The sequence below is a fragment of the Protopterus annectens genome, chromosome 7.part0, assembly GCF_019279795.1.
Source record: "Protopterus annectens isolate FY-2018-M chromosome 7.part0, PAN1.0, whole genome shotgun sequence".
NCBI lineage: Eukaryota > Metazoa > Chordata > Ceratodontiformes > Protopteridae > Protopterus > Protopterus annectens.
The window spans coordinates 852,043,414-852,065,284 of NC_056739.1; the positions used below are offsets into that span (position 1 = coordinate 852,043,414).

At 40.7% G+C, this 21,871-nt stretch overlaps 1 protein-coding gene across 2 annotated transcripts in view; it reads right to left on the reverse strand.

Moving 5' to 3' along the window:
- The window catches only part of IARS1 (isoleucyl-tRNA synthetase 1), a 1,809,950-nt gene that overhangs the window by 826,645 nt on the left and 961,434 nt on the right, over nt 1–21,871 (reverse strand). For both annotated transcript variants that reach the window (XM_044077404.1, XM_044077403.1), the window contains one exon: nt 19,770–19,861. In XM_044077404.1, the coding sequence (XP_043933339.1) occupies nt 19,770–19,861 (92 nt within the window). The remainder of the gene's footprint in view (nt 1–19,769; nt 19,862–21,871) is intronic.

Genomic DNA, 21,871 nt, shown 5'->3' on the forward strand with positions numbered 1-21,871 from the left:
TATATGTGGTTTTTCACACATCTTTCTGAACTATTGGCAATAGGTGATCCCATACGACATAAAATTAATCATTCTCTATAATGCTTTATGGCTCATGTGTCCAATGCTTCTCAACACTGTAATGTTTGAACAATCTGCAGTGCAACAGTCTTGCCACATTATGTCTTTCAGTACACAGGCCATCTGCCATTAGTGTTATCACTTCAACAACAAGATGCGCAACTGTTTCCAGTTCTGTTTTACAGAATCTGCATTTGTCTGCTTCTCCCACATGTTCAATGGACTTTGTAAACAAATGTATTTAACTCCACTATCCTGGGTCACCAATATTGGCCTTTCATATTTCGGTTTAAATTCACTTCTCCATGGTTTTTTTGTACTTCCAACTCTATTTATGCCATTTCCATATTTCTTGTTTTCTCATCTGATCCTTCCCCTTACATTTGTTTTGTTTTTTTGGCTCATTCAGTTGCTGCCTGATTTTTATCTACTTCTGGTTTGGTTTTCATTCCCGCTCAACACCGATATGCTTCTGTTAAACTAAGAGGAGAAGGCATCATAGGCTTCTTTACATGATGTTTTAAAACATTCATTGTTTGGATCTGGTGAAGTCGGCAGATATGTAAGCAGTCCTACAATTGCAGTTCCATACAAGTAATCATTTTCGAGGAGGCCCGTACCATATTTAGAATGAGGAATATATACTCTTGCTATACAATGATTTTTGTATAACATTTGAGTGTTTTCCTATCCAACTGATCCAATAACTTTTGGGGTCAAATATCCCAAAACTTTAAGTTAGAACAGGAAGAGTAAATTGGTTTACAGCTGGGCTTTGTTCCTAGATGTCAGGGCTGTTTTCAGTATTAATTTTAGTTTTACAAAATATTCCTTAATGAGTTTTATTCGCATTTGTTCATGTTTCATTGTTGAGCCTTCATCAATTCCCAAGCATTTAAATAACCCTTCCTATTCAAGTTCCTTTGTATCTTATTACTCTCCCAGACTGATATTTGCTTGGTGCTGCAACTTTCCTACTTTAAATGCTGATTTTGTACATTCAGCAAGACAAAATCATTTTTAATAATCTGAGAACATTTGACCACTTGCAGTTGTGCTTTCAGTTCCTCATCTGATGAGCTATACAGTTTTAAAGCATCTACAAAAACAAGGCAAGTCTTTACACTTTGTTGTTTTAGCCAAATATTAGCCATGTCCTAATCTGTTAAGTAGATAGCTTAAGGAGTTAAGGGAAAAGAGCAGCGGTGACTCGCAATGTCCCCCTTTGAATTTTTATCCTTAAAATAAATAATTGTCCTTTACCATGGCTTAACTGCAAAGTGGTTAGTCACTATTTCATGGCTGCTGCATTGTAATCGAAAAGTGTAGAGTATATCTTATACATTTTTAAGCACTCTTATTCATGAATGTGGGATACTGTCAAAATACTTTTTTTGGCAGTCTATCCAAGATGTACTCAGATTCTTCCCCTTTTTACAGTTCTCCATTATGACTTTATTTAACAAATGATCCTTTGTTCCATATGACTCTGGTTATCTTTTTGTTCTATTGCCATGATTGAATTTTCTTCTAAACGTCTATAAACTCTTTTGGCCTCAATTCCAGTGTATAATTTATATGCCAAAAAACAAAAACCCCAAACCACCTTGCCAGCTGAAAGAAAACACAAGTCACATTTAGTGCTTTTGTTCTTTTACTTAAAGAACTTCAGAGCAAAACACATACTACAAACATTTAAGCCCCACTTCTTGTGACATCATCATTCAATTATCCAACCTAAAACATCACAATTAAACCAGTGCCACAAACATAGCTGTTTACAAAGAATGTATATAAAAGTCTAAATGCATTTGTATCTAAACTCTTGATAGAAATAGTTTAGTTCAAGCCAAGAAAAAAATCTGCACGTAAAAAAAACTTGCCATTTAAGTTCCAAAAACTCAAGATATTTATTAAAACGTTCAACAAAACAATCTTAAATCAACTTTTTGAATAACCAAAAAATAAAATTTACGAAAGGAACCACAACTCATACGGTGTCTTGCTAGAGCATTTAGCTCTAATGTGTTCCCCGATGTGACACCCCAATGTCCTACAATGTCCAAAAAGTTGAATTAAATATTTGTAATGTGCGTCTTACAGAACTTCATCAAAATAAAGTAAGTAAAAGACGAAAGTGCTAAAAGTGACTTGTGTTTTCTTTCAGCTGGCACGGTGGTTTTGGGTATCAACAAATTGCTTATTTTGCACTTTTTTCTTTATATTTACCTGCATATATTGAACATTTTCCTGCCTGGGTTGAGATATTAAGTTTATTATTTGCAATAGTGCATGATAATCCTAATCTGTTCTGACGCTGCAGATTGCTTTTACCACCTCTTTTCAAGTATTTTTGTTGATCTGTTCAATCTTCTACACTTTAACAGTGACACTTCTTAATTGCTTTAAAAAGTTTTCTAAATTCGATACTTCCATGATGGCAATTTCTCCTGTTACTTTCCCCTACTACCGCGTGTGTTTTAAGACTGTTATTAATTTAGCTGCATAAAGACTGCGGTGGTGGTGCTGCGGTAGCGTTGTCAACTCACAGTTAAGACATTGCCCGTTCGATTCTCAGTTAAAGTGTCTTCTGTGTGGAGACATGCGTGAATGGGCGTTCCTTCGTTGAAGGTTGTGCGTTACGCCCGGCAAGCCAGCACGTAAAAATCTACTGCCAATCATTAGCGGACCGGAGTTCCGCTGTGGCGACCCCTAACCGGGAAAAGCCGAAAGACACAACAACATTAATTTAGCTGCACAGTAATAGATCTTATTTACTTCTGTTACATCACATGAGTCTCTATGGATAGTCCTAATTACTGTATACATTTGCTTTATCAAGCTTCTATTTGTTTTTTATTGAATTCCTGTAGTCTATGTCTTCATTGATCTTAATATAGGTTCATAGGTTCATACTAGGCTATCTGCCCTAGGGCATTTATAAGCCTAGCCAGAGTGCGTTTGGCTTTCGCCAGCCATTTTAAATGAATTTTGCTATGCCCTTTTTCGAGGTTAGTATACTGTGCCTCTGTCTAACAGTGACACAGAAGTGATACCCGGGGTAAACCTACGATCTCCCATCCACTCATCAAGATTCCTCTTGGAGAGTCAATGAGGGACTCTGCCTAACCTGGACTGGGATTTTATTCCAGAGTGAAGGGAGCCTCTGGGTTATGAATCTGTCCCTCCAGCATGCCCTATTTATTTCAGTGCTGAGGTTCAAGTCTCGAGCGTAGCTCGATGGGATTTGGATTTTCTGAGGTGCAGCATGTCCATTAATTCCGGGTTGGACATGGCTTTATATGTCAGGCACAGATCGCCTCTGAGCAGGCGGTATGCCATTGAGTAGAGCTGGAGTTTCTTTAACCGGGCAGCATATGGCATCTGTTTGAGCCCTTTGATCCTCTTGGTGAGGTACTTTTGGGGTCTTTCCAGTTGCTGCAGGTGTCTGGTAAGATACAACCCAAAAGGGGCATTGTACTCAATTATGGGCCTGATGAGGGATGAGTAAAGAGGCACAATGACCTCCCTTGATCTAGATGTGAATCCCTTCATGATTAGGTGGGCTATATAAAATGTTTTTCTAACCACTTTGGCCACGTGGTTTTCAAATGAGAGATTGCTATCAACTTGGGTCCCCAGGTCCCTAATTACTTCTTCCATACCTAATGGATTGCCACCTATGTGGTAATTTGTGGGCACTTTTTGCCAAAGGGGATGACTATACACTTTGTGGCATTTAGCTTGAGGCCATGGCTCTGGCACCAGTTGTCTGTTTCTATGAGGCCCTTTTGTAGGATGCTTGTGTCGGCTGGAGAGTCGATTATGGCGCCTAGTTTGCAGTCATCTGCGAACTAGGTCAGCCACAGTCCTTCTCTGAGGCCTGTACCTCCGAGAAATATATACCGAACAAGAGAGGTCCCAGGACTGAGCCTTGTGGGATGCCACTTGTAACTGGTTTGGAGTATGACATGGCTCCAGCAATTCTAACCATGTGGGTTCTGTCCTTGAGCCAGTTTGCAACCCATCTAGTGACATAGGGGTTTATATTTAAGCTGGTGAGCTTATCTATAATGCCCGAGTGGGGTATTGTATCAAAGGCTTTTGTGATGTCCAGGTAGGCTGTGTGGACCACCTTCCCCTCGTCAATGGCCTTGGTGACTGTTTCAAAAGAAATCAACCAGGTTTAAGAGGCAGGATCTGCCCTTAACAAAGCCGAACTGGGTAGGATCCAGTGTCTGTAGGTCCCCAATATCTTTATTTATGAGGTCCATGATGATCCTTTCCATAGCTTTGCAGACCAAGCTAGTCAGGCTTATGGGGCAATAGTTTCCAGGATCCGTTGAGGCACCACCTTTGTGGAGAGGGACCACTGTTGCTGTACGCCACTCTTTGGGTACATATCCTGTAGTAAGGCTGAGATTGAACAGTAGTTTTATGTTTGGGTTTAGCTCTTCCTGGAGTTCATGTAGGATGCAGCCCGGGACACCATCTGGTCCTATTGATGCTGTGTTTTTTGCTTTGGAGAGGACGGCTCTTACCTGAGCATCTGAGATGTCAGGGGGGCAGCACTCTGCTGGGATAGATATTTGCCCTTTTGGGGGGGAGAAGTTTGCGCTGAACCTGTCAGCTTGGATGTTGGCAATGTCTGTGGGTTTGGTGTATTTTTTGTCATTTTGGACTAATTCTGAGCATATCTGGGAATTCCCACCCGGTTTCTAACATAACTAAAGAAAGCCTTGTGATTATCCTTAGTGTCCTGTGCAATTTTTCTCTCGAAGCTAGCCTTAGACGATTTTATGAGTGCCCGTAGTTTTTTGCTAATACTGATCAGAGATGACTTCCCTTTTTGGGATTTTGCTCTATCATGTAGTAGCTTCCTCCTTCTATTGTATAGTTTGTTTATGGCTGGGGTCCACCAGACAGGACGCCTGCCTTTGGAGGATTGGGTCTTGGTTTTATTTGGGATTGCATGATCCATGCATTCCTGAAGGTGTTCATAGAATGTGTTTATAAAGGATTCTGCGGTCTGGGCGTATTTTCCACAGGCCGGGGCTTTGAAGGATTCCACCTCGGTTTTGAGGAGTGTGAAATTTCCTTTAGAGAAGTTTTTCACTGTGGTTTTCTGGGCAGGGGGTGGGGTCGGGATGTGAATATCCAGTGAGATTAGTTTATGGTCTGATCTTACCAGTGAGGGATACACTTCTGGTCTGGAGCATAGAGTCCCCGTGTTGGTGATGATCAGGTCCAGTATGTTTTCCCCTCTTGTGGGAGTGGTAACAAGTTGTTCCATAGCATTTGAGTTTATAAATTCTAGGAACCTTTGGGCTAGGGTGTTGGAGCTAGCGTAATGCTCCCAGTCTATGTTTGGGTAGTTGAAGTCGCCCAATATAATGGTGTTTGGAGAGGCCTTCATATTTTCCAGTGTTCTCAGGAAGGCCGAGTGGGGTTCCTAGGTTTGGGAGGGTGGTCTGTAGCAGGCTATAAACTGGAAGGCAGTTTTACCCACTGTTAGTTGCACATGGATGGTCTCTGATGCTTCGTGCTGTGCCACGAACCTGGAGGTGTGGGTATCTTTGACGGATATTGATACTCCCCCTCCTTTTGTGGTTCGGTCCAAGTTTTGGGGTCGAAAAGCATGGTATGAGGTATAACCTGGTAGTGCTGGGGTGCTGTCTGGAGCCTTGAACCAGGTATGTTTGTCCATCTCTATTAAATCAAGAAACTCTTCTTTCTTCTAAACTGAGGGCACATTCTTTTCTCTCCATTTCCTGCGGGCATTCTATAGAAAGTTCCAGAGCATCTTCCTAAGCCACATTCTCTTCAGCTTTATCCTGTCATCCATTGGTCTTTTATACGAGAAAGTGCAGTTTAGTACCTACCATAAATGTAGATGTTCGAGTGTTCACACTGCTGCAGTCATCACACTTGGGTTATCCTGCCGTCAGGCGGTCCCGCAGTCAAGCCAGAGTTCCAAAGTCTTGGTCCGGCGTTGGTTGCTGTCGCTTCTTCCCTGACATCAGTGCGCCAGGGGTATATAAGAGGCATCCAACGCCATTTTCTTCAGTTTTTCTTGCCCCAGATGTCAGGTGCCCCCAAGTAGGTAGGCAATACATATTGCTAATAAAACATATAAAAGAAATAAAAGGAATACCTTCAGTTACAAGCAAATACACCACAAAGGTTGTACAGGACAGAAAGGTATAGAAAAGTTCAGCTAGGTCAGAGGGGATGGAGGGAGGGTAACCTGGACTGCAGCAGTGTGAACACTCGAACATCTACATTTATGGTAGGTACAAAACTGTGCTATGTTCATCGTGTTACACTGCTGCAGTCATCACACTTGGGTTGAATCCCAAAGCTAAGGATGGGCGGTGGAACTAAACAGGGTTTGGAGAAGCTAGTAGGCCCTGCAGAACTGCAGTGGCAAAGCCAGCTCTGGTTTTAGAGAATAGAGATAAGTGACAGTGCTTGGTGAAGGTGTGCACTGAACTCCAAGTTGCAGCCTCCAAAATATCCTTGGTTGGTACCCCTCTGAGGAAGGCTGTTGGTGTTGCTGTAGCCCTGGTGGAATGGGGCCTAATGTTACCAGGTACAGGTTTCCCATGGTGTGTGTAGCAGAAACAGATACAATGTCCTATCCATTTTGAAATGGTCTGTTTTGAGATAGCCTTTCCTTGTGATCCTGCAGCATAGGATACAAAGAGCTGGTCAGATTTTCTGAAAGCCTTAGTTTTATCCATGTAATAACGTAATTGCCTGTGAATGTCCAAAGAGTGCAGGAGCCTTTCCCTTTTGTTCTGGGGGTTTGGATAAAAGGTGGGCAAATGAATGGTTTGGTTTAGGGCCACACTGGATACCACCTTTAGCATAAAGGAAGGGTTAGTTCGTAAAGCGACTCTGTCTTCATGAAAAATGATGAAAGGCTCCACTGCCATTAGGGCCTGTAGCTCTGAGACTCTTCGTGCTGAAGTTATTGCTAGCAGCAGGGCAGTTTTCCATGATAGAAACTGTAAATCAGCTGTAAAAGCTGGTTCAAAGGGTGGTAGTGTAAGTTTTCCCAAAACAAAGTTGAGATCCCAAGTTGGCGTTGGTGCTCTCCGGGGCGGTCTTATGTTCTTAGCCCCTCTGAGGTACTGTTTTAGTAATGGATGTTGAAAATATAGGAGGATCCGTGTTGTATTGAGCTGAAATAGCTGAGGCATGGACCTTAATAGATGAAAAAGAAAGTCCTTTGTGCAACATCTCAGTTAAATATTGTAGAATCTGAGGAATATTTGGGACAAGGGGATTCTGGCCTTTAGCCTGGTTACAGGCGCAGAATCTTTTCCATTTGTCTGAATAGGTTTTCCTGGTGCTGGGCCTCCTGGTATCCAGAATGACATCCATAACAGCTTTAGAGAGAAGTGTTGACAGGTTGTTTAGGTAATTTGCCATGCAGCCAGATTTAAAGCCTTGAGCTGGCTGTGTAGAATCTGATTGTTTTGCTGAGTGAGCAGGTGAGGAATTTGAGGTAAAATCCATGGTGGGCCTTGAGCCATGTTTCTTAGTATTGGATACCAGTGTTGGCATGGCCAGTCTGGAGCAATGAGTATCATTTGTGACATCTCTAATCTGGCTTTCAGCAGCACCTTTGCCAGAAGAGGCAGTGGAGGAAAGGCATACACTGTTAATGTTTTCCAACTGAATGAGAGGGCGTCCAGTTTCCAAGCTAGTGTGTGGTATGTCCTTGTGCAGAATTTCCGTAGTTGGTAGTTTTGGGAGGAGGCAAACAGTTCTATGCCTGGGCTCCCCCATTTTTGAGTTATCATTGCGAATACTTGTGTATCTAGTTTCCACTCGTGAGGATCTATGATGTTTCTGCTTAGATCGTCTGCCAATGTGTTTTTCTTTCCTGGCAGGAATTGTGCTTGTAGTTGAACTTGGTAGGTCAGTGCTGTGTTCCACAAGGTCATTGCTTGCCTGCATAGGGGGTAGGAATGTGTGCCCCCTTGCTTGTTTATGTACCACATCAGTGTGGTGTTGTCAGTCTTTATTAGTAGTTGTCCTGGATGTAGGATGTCCTTGAAAGCTATTAGGGCATTTTGTACAGCTAGCATCTCTTTTTGATTGATTATGTAGATGCTTTTGATCTGCAGACCATTTGCCCTGAATACACTGTCCTGCCATGTGTGCTCCCCAGGCATAATCCGATGCATCCGTTGTTATAGTTTGCCTGGCTGTGGGTAAGGTAAAAGACTGACCCTTGTTGAGGTGACATGCCTAAGCCCACCATAGAAACTCCTGTTGAAGGCAGGGAATGAGTAGTATTATTGTTTCCAAGCTGTGGCTGTGTTGAGTCCATACACTTTTCAGGTACCATTGTAATTTCCTCATATGCAGTTTTGCATATGGTATTAGTAGTATGCAAGATGCCATGAATTCCCAAGGCCTGCAGAATTTTTCTTCAGTGAGTTGGGTCTTTGTTGCCATCATTTTGAAGTATTGAGTCAATTGTCCTTGCTTGTCTGGCGTGAAATAAGCCATCTGGGCCATTGTATTTAAGCTGGCACCCAGGAATATTATGTCTTGTGAGGGCACTAGTTTTGACTTCTTTTCGTTTACTGTGTACCCTAGGCAACTTAATAGGTTTTTGACAAACGCCAGATGCTTTAAAAGAATGTCCTTGCTTGCTGCTTGAATAAGGCAGTCGTCCAGGTATGGATATATTTGAATTCCTCTTTGTCTGCAGTATGCAATTACTGGTGCCAGGCATTTTGTGAAGACCCTGGGCACAGTAGATAAGCCAAAGGGCAGTGCAGAGAATTGGTAATAGGTTGAACCTGCTATAAATCGGAGGTATCTTCTGCAATTTTGTCCGATAGGGACATGCAGGTATGCCTCCTTGAGGTCCAAGGTTACTAGCCAGGCCTTCTTGCCCAGCATGGGAAGAAGTTGCTGTAGTGTGAGCATCTTTAATTTGGGTACCTTGAGATATGTGGTTAGAATTGAGAGGTCCAGAATGGGTCTCCAAGCTTTGTCCTTTCAGGGAACTACAAAGAGTCTTGAGTAAAATCCTTGTCCTTGCTCCTGTGTAGGAACCTGTTGAATGGCTCTCATGTCCATGAGAGCTGTAATTTGTTTTTGAGCCTCTGCCCATTGATTTGGTGGCAGGTTTGACATTCCTTTTATCCTTGGTAAAGTGTGAAAGTGGAATCTGTATCCTTGAGATACAATATTTAGAACCCATTTGTCTTTTGTGATGATGCGCCAGTTGTCTGCAAAAAGTGTTAGCTTTCCTCCTAAGGGAGCTGCCAAGAGGGATTTGCTTGGCAGTCTGAGGGGTAAGTCATTGTGTTTGTCTTCTGGTAGTTTGAGACCTGTCTTCTCCTCCTTTCTGGGTTGTGGCACCCCATTGTCGAGGCTTGTAAGAGCCTTGTGACTGACCTCTGCCCCTTGGGCATCTATATTTGCCCCTCTGTGGTCTGTCAGAAGCAGGAAAGGACCAGTTTTTGGTTGGCCAATTTCTGCTGAAACGAGGGGATTGAACCTGTAAAAAATCCTTGACCGTCTGCATAGATTTTGCCTTATCCTCCATTTTCTGTAAAACTACTTCTGCTTTTACACCAAATAAAACATCCTGCTATAAAGGTGCATCCAATAACTTTGCTTTTACATGATCAGGTAAAGTTTGATCTTTTAACCAAGCATGCCTACGTATGGCAGATCCTGTCACTGCTGCTGTACAAGAAGCTTCCAATGAATCATATCCACATTGCAAAGTATGTTTTCCCACTTGTTCAGCTGCATGCAACAAATCTTGCATTTCCTTGTAATCTGGCTGCTCTGTGTGTGTGATCATTTTTTTTTTAATTAAGACATCAAATATTGTTGATATTTCAGCATGTGAAACTGGCAATTTAAGGCCCTCATAGCTAGAGTAGCTGAGGTATATATTTTCTTTCCCCATCTGTCTAGTGCTCTAGAATCCCTTTCAGAGGGTACAGGATTTTTAGCAATAGAGGCCTTAACCCATTTGGGACCCTGGGAAATGGTTTCTGGGTCAGCAACAGGACTTTTATATATGAATTTGTGTGAGTCAGGGACTCTGTAGTATCTGTCTGGTTTGGCAGGTGCAGGAGGTAGTGAATCTGGGTTAAGGCTTGGTTCTGAATAAACATCATCCACAATGTCTAACACTGGTGGAATAGCAAGTGGTCTGTGCTGGAGTAGTAAAATGAACTCTCTGAGCCTTTTCTTAGAATCAGAGTAATCCTGGCCTTCCCAGTGGAAATGTTCCCTCATGGTATGTATAGTTTCCCCAAAAGAGTAGTCTTCTGGGGGAGATGCTGAAGGAATAGACTCTTCAGCATCAGAGTCTTCATAAGGGGGAAAAGAATATTCCTGTTCCTCAGAAGAATCTGAGGAAACTGAAACCTGGTCAGAGGAAGCGTAGTCCTCCTCCTGTCTAGGCCTTTTATCAGGAGGGGGATGGGAACCCCTGATTATGGTAATTAAGTCTTCAGCCATCTTAAGCATCTGTTTCTTAGGCATGGAGCCTTGTACTGGAGACTGCTGTACAGTCTTCTTTGCTTTTAAAAGAGTTTTCAGCTTTGCATAGGATTTAATAGTGAGTGTAGTCGGTCTGAAGACACCTTCTGCAACTGAAGGCATTTCAACTGCACCGGAATCTCCTTCAGCCATGGAGTCAGAAGGGCCTAAAGATAGAGTCGGAAGGGCCTAAAGATAAAGGCTGTGGAGGCCTAGCAATCTCCGCTTGGGAATCGGATGCCACCTGGGGTTCTAAATCAGCGGTCGTCAGGGACTGCGTAGGCGCGCCTCACTGAAAACCGGAGAACCGGCGACTGGCCTAGCAGAGGCATCGGAGTCTGGTTTGGGTCTCGGCTGCCTGTCCTTATCTTTGCGGTTTTTATGCATTCTGGTCGTCTGTTGCTCCGACGGCATGGTATAATTAAATTTCCTACCAAAATAATGTCGGGCGAAATCAAACCGATGTTTTATAGTTCGTTTGTTACACCTAGCACAAAACCGACAACCTGTGACATCGTGGTCTGGGCCTAGGCAAGGAATACAATAAGAATGAAAGTCCTTATGAGGTATTTGCTTCCCACAAGAAATGCAATTAACTTTTTCTGACATCGGACTGAGGCAAGAAAAGGTTCCCCAATGGGGTACTTAGCTTTATTGAAGACTTTGGTCTGAAATTCTATTTGAAAATCTCAGGAGTTGGCTGACCGGCACTTGCGAACTGCTTCTGCTTCGGGCACCGCGCGGCAAGAAAGACTGAAGAAAATGGTGTCGGATGCCTCATATATACCCCTGGCGCACTGACGTCAGGGAAGAAGCGACAGCAACCGACGCCGGACCAAGACTTTGGAACTCTGACCGACTGTCAGACTGCCTGATGGCAGGATAACCCAAGTGTGATGACTGCAGCAGTGTAACACGATGAACATCTCACTGGCCTATCACTCCACAACACTGACTGCGTCAGAGTTGCCTGGTCCTTCTCTTGCAGTGTAACCCCAACTGAATGTTCATACTGGTTTCCTATGGAAGGCTCCAAAGTATCTTCAAGTGGTAACTGATCAGATGTTTCTTACTCCACTGATTTATCCTTAATTTTAGTATCCATTGCTATATCCTGCTATATTATCAGAGAACGATTTTCAACACTAAATCCTTCACTTTGCAGGTAATCCATACCCTTAGTTTCTAATGCTTTAATTTCTCCATTACTAATACTCTTTTGTACTTTTACTCTTTGTTTTCTTATGTTTTATACTGCAAAATGTTCCATGTCTGGATGCCTTTGCCTGTATTTCTCGTCAAATATCTTCAGTGCTGCACTTTTTGCATTTATTAATTTTGCTTTCTCCTTTGCACAGACATTGCCCATATTAAATCTCTTTCTTTCCCATGTCCATATTTCTTCTTCAGATGTCTCGTGCTCCTTCAGTTTCTCCTTACTTTGGGGGACTGTGAACTGAACATTCAAAAAGTGTACAGTCCAGACACTATGTTGGTATGTGAATTTCAGGAAAGTAGTAGTATTTATTAGTTATACAGTTCATAAATAATTCTACATTAGACTGGCTACCTGTCCTAATCAAGAACATGTCATCTAAAAACCTAGCATAGAATGACCATAAGTGGGAGTACACTGTCTATATGTTTCTTCCAAGTAAGCTAAACAAGGTTTGTGAAAATGGGGGCACAAGCTGCCCCCATCACAACTGGACTATATTAATTTTTCGAAGGTTCACTTCCGTGAACCTTTCATCAACCCAAAACCACAGAACATTCAGTTCCAGGAATGCTCAAATCGAAAAAATTTCACCAGGGAAAAGAAGCACTTGGCCAACACTACTCCAGAACATACACCACATTATGTAAAACCCAGCCCTAATTATATATACCAACTCGGAGATTCTACTACAGTGGGAAAAAGGGGAAATGTGTTTGCCAACTGCTTCCTTTTCCTATTTAAATTTTTCTTGGATGTGAACATTCACAGAACTGAACATGTGGTGGTTTTGGGTTGATGAGGAAAGGTCTACAGAAGTGAACCTTCGACAAACTGATACAGACCCCATCGCAACACCACTGACTTGCCTGTAAAATTCTCTTTCGAAAAATAAGATTGTTAGAAAGCACCAAACCCATTAAATCAACCAAGAATTTAATTTCTCTTGTATGTGACAGATTGTATTCCAAAAAAGCTTCTTCAAAAAATTGCAAGCCACTATAATTTGGAATACATGAAAACACATCAATAATATTGATCGTTAAGTATAGTGTTCATTCCAAAGTTCTGGGATCAATGTAACTAAAAAATCCCACAAGATGTGAGGATGATACCCAAAGTAAAGATTTTAATTTTTGGTCAATGTAAACTGCCAAGGGTACATCTTAGATCCCTGGGTGGTAATATTAGTCTGTAAGATGGATCTCTGAAGTCTTTGTGCATTTTTAGAATTCCGAAGACTGCTGGAATTAAAGGATTTTTGTTATACAAGAAATTGTACGATTCTAGGAAAATAATACCTTGAGATGAGGCGTCTTCCAAAAACAGATCCATGTTTTTGTAAGCAACATTTATTTTGTTCTTTGAAACCAATGAGTAGTGTGTGTTATCTTGGAGCATGTTAAAAATCTTGCTAACATAGTCAATTTGATTAACAATCATTACACCCCCACCTCTGTCTGGTGTCATAACCATACTAGTTGATCTAGAAGGCCAGTCCTTCTCATTGCTGGCTGCAGATACTGATATTTTATGACTGTCGCTTTGTACACAAGATACTGTAGTCATTGGGTGCGGCGATTTCAATGATCAATGCTACTTTTGTGTTTTTTTCATAGACCACAATATCTGGTTTTCTAGCATCTATCTTTTGAACAGCTGGCAATGGGTGATCCCATGTGATGTAAACATCATTTTCTATAATGCTTTGTGGCTCATGTTTCCAGTGTTTTTCAGCCACTTCAATACCATAATGTTTGCACAATCCCCAGTGTAACAGTCTTGCCACATTATTATGCCTTTCAGTACACAGTCCTTGTGTATGTAGCCATCTTGGGCCACTAATATTAACCTTTCAACTCTTGGTTTAAATTCGCCTCTCCTTAACCATTCCTGCATTTGTTCCTGATCAACATGAGGTTCTTCCAGAAGTTTTCTATACTTGCAACTATATTTATGCATTTTCCACATTTCTTGCCCTCTCATCTGGTCCTTCACCTTATAGTCTTTTTTTTTGGCACATTCAGTTGCTGCCTAATTTTTATCTACATCTGGCTTGATTTCCATTTCTGCTTGACGCCTATATGCTTCTGCTAGATTAAGCTGAGAAGCCATTTTAGATATATTCTCGTATTTCAAAACTTTCACTATGTTTGGGTCTTGTGAGGTCAGCAGATATGTGTGGAGTCCCACGATTGCAGATCTATACATGTAATCAGTTTCAAGGAGGCCAATCCCTCTTTAGGAATGTGGATTATATAATCTTGGTATCCACTGATTTTTATAAATCATTTGGTGAGCATGAAGCATCCTTCTTTTCCTATCTAATCTATCCAACATGTTTTGTGGCCAGCCAATCACTCCAAAACTGCAAGTTAGGACAGGAACAGCAAATTGGTTTACAGCTTGTATTTTGTTATTAGATGTCAATCCTGTTTTCAGGATTAATTTCAATCGTCTAAAGTATTCCTTACTAAGTTTTGTTTGCATTTGTTCATGTTTTATTGTTGATCTTTTATCAATTCAAATATTTATATGCACTCTCTTGCTCAAGTTTTTTTATATCCCATTCTTGTCCCAAACTGATGTTTTCCTGGTTTAAAGGTTGATTTTGCACATTTATCAAGACCAAACGACATTCGTATATCATCTGAAAAAGTTTTGACAGCTTGCAATTGTACTTTCAGTTCCTCATCTGATGAGCTATACAGTTTTAAATCGCCGACAGAGTGAAAATGAGAAGTCTTTACACTTTGTTGTTTTCTAGGAGCCAAATTAGTCATGGCTTAAAATGTTAGTAGACAGCTTAATGGGTTAAGGGCAAGCCAGAATTAACAGTGGTGAGAGAGTCACCCAGGAATATCCCCCTTTGAAATTTTATCCATGGGATAATAATTTGTCCTTTATCATGGCTTAATTGCAAAGTGGTCTGACACTGTTTCATGGTCACTAAAATGTAGTCAATCATTTTTTAAGCCCTCTTTTATCCATGAATGTGGGATACTGTCAAATGCTTTTTTATAGTCAATCCATTCTATACTTTAGATTCTTCTCCTTTTTACAGTTCTCCACTATGACTAACGACAAATGATCCTTTGTTCCACATGACTTTCTTTATTGCCCTTTTGGTTCTATTGCCATAAGTGAGTTTTCTTCTAAATGACTATAAACTGTCAGCATCAATTCCAGTGTACAGTTTCTATGTTGCTGGAAGGCAAGTTATTGGTCTATAATTGTTAGGGTTGCTTGCAGGTTCACTCAAGTAGGAACATTGTTTTTGCTGTTGTTAGCCAGGTTGGTGTGTGTTCAGGGTGCATAAAATAGTTCTTACTCATGGCAAAATCTTCTTGCAAAAGTTAGGTACTGCACCTGGGCCTGGGGTTTTCCAGTTAGAGGCTTTTCTTAACTTTTGTTTCAATCTGGCTGTTACTTCATCCCATTTCATATCCTATACCTTTAAACTTATCTTTCTTTTACTACTTCTATCCATTTAGCAACGTTGTTATGTTTCAGGATCTTCATAGATACTTCTCAAAAATGTATCTATTTCTTCTTTTTTTGGCGGTCTTCCAACTTCTTTTACCTTTTTTCACAATTCTGTATAAAACTTTTTTGGGTCATCAATAAATTGCTTAATTTGCACCTTTCCTTTATAATTATCTGCCTATCTTCTAAGTTTTTCTGCCTGTGCTGAGATTTTTTAGTTTATTTGCAATAGTGCATGATACATCCTGGTCTGCTCTAATACTGCACATTGCTTTTATCAGACCTATCTTTCTTTGTATTTTTGCTGATCTGTTCCCTCTTCTATATTCTAACAGTGACACCTTACCTTAACTGCTTTATAATTTTTCTCTATATGATACTTCCATGATGGTATTCCATTTCTCCCCTTCCTTTCCCTCACTACCCTGTGTTCTTGTGATAGAACTTTATCAGTTATTAATTTATCTGCACAGTAACATGTCCTGTTTACTTCTGTTATATTGTTTGGATCTCTATGGACAGTCCCAATTATTGTGTTCATTTGTTTTATCAAACTTCTGACTTTTTGCATTTTATTGACCTTCTGCAGTCTATTTCTTTCATTGATTTAATGTCTATTAAATCAAGCAACTCTGGCCTTGGCTCATTTTCTTCTAAACTGAGGGTACATTTTTTGTTTTCCATTTCCTTCGGGCATTCTATAGAAAGTTCTATAGCATCTTCCTGTGGCACATTCTCTTCAATTTCATCCTGTGCCATCCATTGCTCTATCATATGGGAACTCACTGGCCTATCACTCCTCAACACTGACTGCATCAGAGTTTCCACAGTTTCCTGTTCCTTCCCTTGCTGTCCAGCTTCAAGTGAACATTTATACTGGTTTCCTGTGGAAGGCTCCAAAATGTCTTCATATTGCACCTGACAAACTGCTTCCCATTCCACTGGTTTCCCCTTAATCTGGATACCCATTGCTGTATCCTGTTGTGGTACTTTCTGAATTACATTTTCTACACTGAATCCTTCACTTTGCAGGTACTCCATAACCTCAGTTTCTACTTCTTTAACTTCACCATTACTAATTTCCTTTTCTACTTTTCCTCTGTCTTCTTATTATTCTTATTTTTTGTACTGTAAAGTTTTCCATGTCCGGATTCCTTTGCCTGTATTTCTCTTTAAATATCTTTGGTTCTGCTCTTTTTTTATTGGTTAGTTTTGCTTCCTCCTTTGCATAAATATTACACCATATTAATTCTCTTTCTTTCTCATGTCCATATTTCTTCTTCAGATGTCTCCTGATCTTCCTGCTTCTCCTTACTTTGGGGACTCACTCCATCATGTTACGATGTAACCTGTGGTAGACCTTCTACACCAAATCCTTCACTTCGCAGGCACTCCATTATCTTCATCTTCTACTTTTTTAACTTCTACTTTCATCTTTTCTACATTCCCTCTTTGTGATATATGTATATTTTTTTTAATTGTGAAATTTTCCATATCTAGATGCCTTTGCCTGTATTTCTCTTCGAATATCTTTGGGGCTGCCTTCTTTATACTGATTAATATGGCTTTCTCCTTTGCATAAACAATGCCCCATATCATCTCTTTCTTTCCCAAGTCCATATTTTTTTATACTTTTCAAAAATCTCACAGTTTTGTTGCTTACATTTTTGCACTTCCTCAGATGATTCTTTTTCCAAACAGATCCTTTTTCCAAACAGATCAAAGTTTCTTGAGCTATATACTGTCTCCCCCCCCAAATCTGTTGCATTAATGAACACAATTTTTTTTTTATTTGAAGCATATGACAGTTTTTCTTGTGGAAGTATTTTTCTTTCCTCTAATTTCTCTCAATCATTTTGTACATCTTGTGTCTGAAAATTCTGGGCTTTTTGCATAATAGTAACAATACGTAATTTCTTTATCCTCAATAGTCCCACTTTATTCATCTTTATGGCTCTTCTTTAGCCTATCGGTTTTTATGATTTTTTGTGGACTACTACTTCCTTCTACAACGGGGGGGCATCCTTCCCCTGGGTCTGGCCTGGCCCCATTGTAGGAATGTTTCCATACTTTCAGGATTCTACACTGTCATCTTTTCCAGTCCTGGCACCAATGTGCCTACCAGGATTGGGTACTTTATCCTGGGTCTTGGGCACCCAGCTATTTTAATTTTTAATTTACTTCTGTCCATGACGTATGCTATATAAACACAGTCTATACAGCAGTGTGGTCTCTGTGAGATTTTGTGAAAAACAGGGTCCACCTCGCAAAGGTACTCACCAAGACTTGAGGATGAATTCAATTTCAGCAATACTCTCATTTACTTGCTGACTTATCTTTCCATTCAGACCCCTACCTCAGTCACTAATATGGTATAGTCAATGCTACAGCAAGTCCTGGCTCTGTATAATAAATGTTCCTGTGGCTGTCATGCAAGAATAACAAACTTTACCCAAGACAGCAACGAATGAAATGTAAACTGTGCAAGCAACAACAAACTAGCAGAGTGAGGGGATGCATGCTCTTAGGCAGCTCCCATGTTAGGTCATTGCCTGCATTAATATTGGTGTACCGACATCCCTGAATGAGGAATTTTACAGACAAAAATGCCACACTGACTGGTGGAGAAGACTCATCTAAGTACAGCCTTAATGTGAATTCTGGTGTTCAGGCAAGACCTGAAAAACTATTTTATGTAAACTGAACCTGAAACTGTCCCAGCAATGTCACTCAAAACTTCACTAATCATTTTCTTTTGAACTGCAAAAGTCAAATTGTATGCCACATCCTACCTTTGCATAATACTGTATTTTTTAACTTCAATACCTTCTTGATGACAGGTTAGTACTGTACAATTGTGGTAGTACAGCACTCCTTAAGTGACACTAAGCGACCTCAATTCTCATCTCATTAAGATGTATTAACCTGAATAAACTCCTCATATACAGCGAATCAAGTCCTACAGGAGGTGAGAGGGCCAGAAAGCCACCACAGCTGCACGCAAGGGAGTTGGCTTTTGACAATGCTGGAGGCCCCACCTCCTACATCCTGACATTCTATTTCTGGATCCTGCATACAACTATGCATGACCAGGAATACCCTCTGTCCCATCCAAGAAAGCTGATACTGGCAAGTCCCATCCACATACCTGGGCAAGTTGTTATTCTGTGCCTCCATCTCCACCAGAACATGGAGGATGGCGTACCTCTGACAGTGCATCACCCCCTACCAAAAGAGGCATGCAGGCAAATCCTAGTCATTCATTCCTTTCCCTACACGGACTCCTACAGATGCTCAAGTCACTAGTCAAACTTGGGTCACCCGGATCGCAGTCAGGGCTTTATACCTCTGCATCAGAGTTGGCACAATATTACACACAATCTTTATACTTGTGCACTTAATCTTACCCTTGCTGCATGTAAATCTTGTTTTATTCTATAATGCCTGGACCCAAGCTGAAATGTATATGTTTAAGACTGGATATTACATTTTACTGTATATGCTATGTGCTTTTAAAATTATGTTCAAGTTTTCTATATGTGGTTTTTGTCCCTGAGCCACGACTAAAAATATGTTATGCGCAGTCAGTATTTTCCAGACATCAAATAAAAAACAAACAGCCATGGTGGTGCAGCGGAAGCACTGTTGCCTCACAGCAACAAGTTCTCCCGTTTGATTCTCGGCTGGAGCGCCGTCTGTGTGGAGTCTGCATGTCCTCCCCGCGATCAAGTGGCATTCAAAAGACATGCGCAGAATGGGCGTGCCTTCGTTGAAGGGTGGGCGTACAGCTGGCACCTCGGCACCCATAAAAAAAAAAAAAAAAAAAAAAAATCTACTGCCAATCATTAGCGGACCGGAGTTCCGCTGTGGCGACCCCTAACCAGGAAAAGTCAAAAGAAGAAGAACAAATAAAAACAAACACATAAATAGTACCATTGCTAACACTGATTGGTTCTTCAGTCTGGCTCAGTTAGGTTACCATTGGTGCAGAATTTGCCCATCTTTCCTGTCTCTACATGGGTTTTTCTCAAGTGCACAAATTTCCTCACACATCCTAAAGAATTTGCAGTAAATGAAATGGAGAGCTGCTAAACTGTCTGTGCAGGGACATACCATGTGTGATTGAGTGTGTGTGTGTGTGTGTGTGTGTGTGTGTGTGTGTGTGTGTGTGTGTGTGTGTGTGTGTGTGTGTGTGCATTTTGCAATGGACTGACATGCTCTTTCAGAATGAATCTATCTGCCTTTTGCTCACTGAATTAAGTAGGTAACTGGAAAATGAATGAGACAAAAGACCACGCAAGACTTTTAGAATTCAAGGTTACCCCATACCTGGACATTCTTATTTTTCATCAAAATAACAGCATCCAAGCAAACATAAGAAAAGCCTCTGCATATACAGTGTTTATTCCATATGATGGAATACAATAAAATGCAGCTAAACAGAACAATAAAATTATTATAATTCAGAAAAACCTACCTTTAACCTTCTGCGATTTGTCCTCACATACCAGTTTGTAAGCATATCAACAAACTTAACAAGACGGGGCACAACAGTGTAGAGTCTGTAAGCTAAGGAAAAAATATGAATGGTTATATTTTGCACAATTCAGCTTCAAATGTCTATGTGAAAGGCAGAAGAGACTATAAGCTACTGAGGTTAAGTGGCTGCAAGTTAAGAAAAGATTACACTGCAAATGATAAATACACCAGCACTCACTACAGCAACGATCATTAAAATGCATTTGACAGCAAGTAAAATATCTGGATGCACTCGTGCCCTCTCTTGAGTCTTCTTAAAATCTGGACCCTCTCTTCTTTGATAAATAGGCACTGTTTGTCCCAAGAATGGTACCTGTACACTGGGGATAAGAGGAATGCATTCTCACAGAAACCACAATTCGACCGCCACTCAACCAGTGGTTATGTCTGCAGGAAAATGCGTTAATAATGCTGTATAATGATAAATCTGAAGTCTATTTACAGGGAGCGGCCTTCCAGATGTGGGAAAAGAATAAGGGGAATAATGCTCCTACTACAATGAGACCTTTTCAAAACAGCAGATGCTGACAACTCAAAGCTGCTCTAACTAATTTCACAGGACCCACTGCAATGGAAGGGTCACTTAGGAAGACTCCTAAGTACGGTTCACAAACAAAATTAGAGAGGAAAAAAGCAGGCTACAGAAAAACACAACCTGAATGACAGTCCTCTTAAAAACTATGCTTATTGAAATTAAAGTGCAAACTATATCACTTGGTAAAGAATAGCACCAAAGACTAGCGAGTTACCAAAACTGAAGTTATGCCATGAATATTAGTAAAACAAAAGGACATGCATACTCTACTGAAAATTCTAATCATATTAGTTGAAATTATTAGTCTCGAGTCTCAAAAATTACATGTGCAACAACCCATTTAAGACATGGCATATTGGTTAAAGACATTCTGTTTTCTAGCAGTGAAAAAAGCTAACAGATAAGTTTATACCACATTAGTGGTACTTCAGAAGACCCTCTTCAGAGGACATACATTTGGAATAGCCTCTCTCACTTTCTCAGTTCTATTTTTTTCTCAGAAACTTCCATGGTCATAGGTGCTTCTTCCCTCTCTGCCAATGCAGAGTGCAGCTTGACAAACTACAGAATACTAGTTTTAGCTGACATCTGTCTGAACATGAACTGACAGACTGGTTGCCTTAGTGCCTTTCCTTCACAGCAACAACTGCTAGCACAAGCTCCCTCCTATCCCATAACCACCTGCTCTCAAATCAATTTCCACATTCACTGGTACTGGCATGCACACATCTACCTAACAAATAAGGTATAACTGATAAACACCCTAACCAAAAGGAAACCCTGAAGCCAAACACCAGGTCTCAAATTACTCTAGGTACCTCTGGATATGACAATTTGGAGATGGTTAGGTGGGCGGATTACTCCAGTGACTGGACAAATACCAGCTAAATCTAATATTCTGGTAAGTGCATAACTTACACATTTACATTGGTTCTGTCTAGAAAGTGGAACTGATAAGAATATTCATAAGGCTTTGGGTAGCTTAACCCAACAACCCTTGCAGAAAGCAGACTCTGAAGGGGGGCCTGATCTCAAGACAAAATTCCCAAACAGTGGTGTTTGGCAAAGGTACATACAGTAGACCAAGCAACAGGAGTACAAATGTGTTTTAATGGTAAATTTTATAGGTAAGTTGAGTCCAGATAGCACTTGGTTTTGGTCCACATGGCAGGGATCTGATACTGTAAGAGCAAAAAGGGTAATGCAACCTGACGTCATTTTAGACAGTGTGATCTAGGTTACTTTGCAACCTTTTTTTAAGGTTTGCGAAGGAGACTAACAGGTAGCTGACCTGCCTGAAATCCTTTGTTCACTGAAGCTAAAAAAAGAAGTTATACACTTAACCATAACTTTCCAGCTGTTGTCCATTTTCATTCTTCCTCAACCTGCGAGTTTGGATCTGAACCTCTGATCCGACTTGGCCACTTTTTTTTTTTTTTTTTTTTTTTTAATAGCTTAGGATCAGACTCTCAAGCTCCTCCATTACCCATAAGGCCCACATCCTC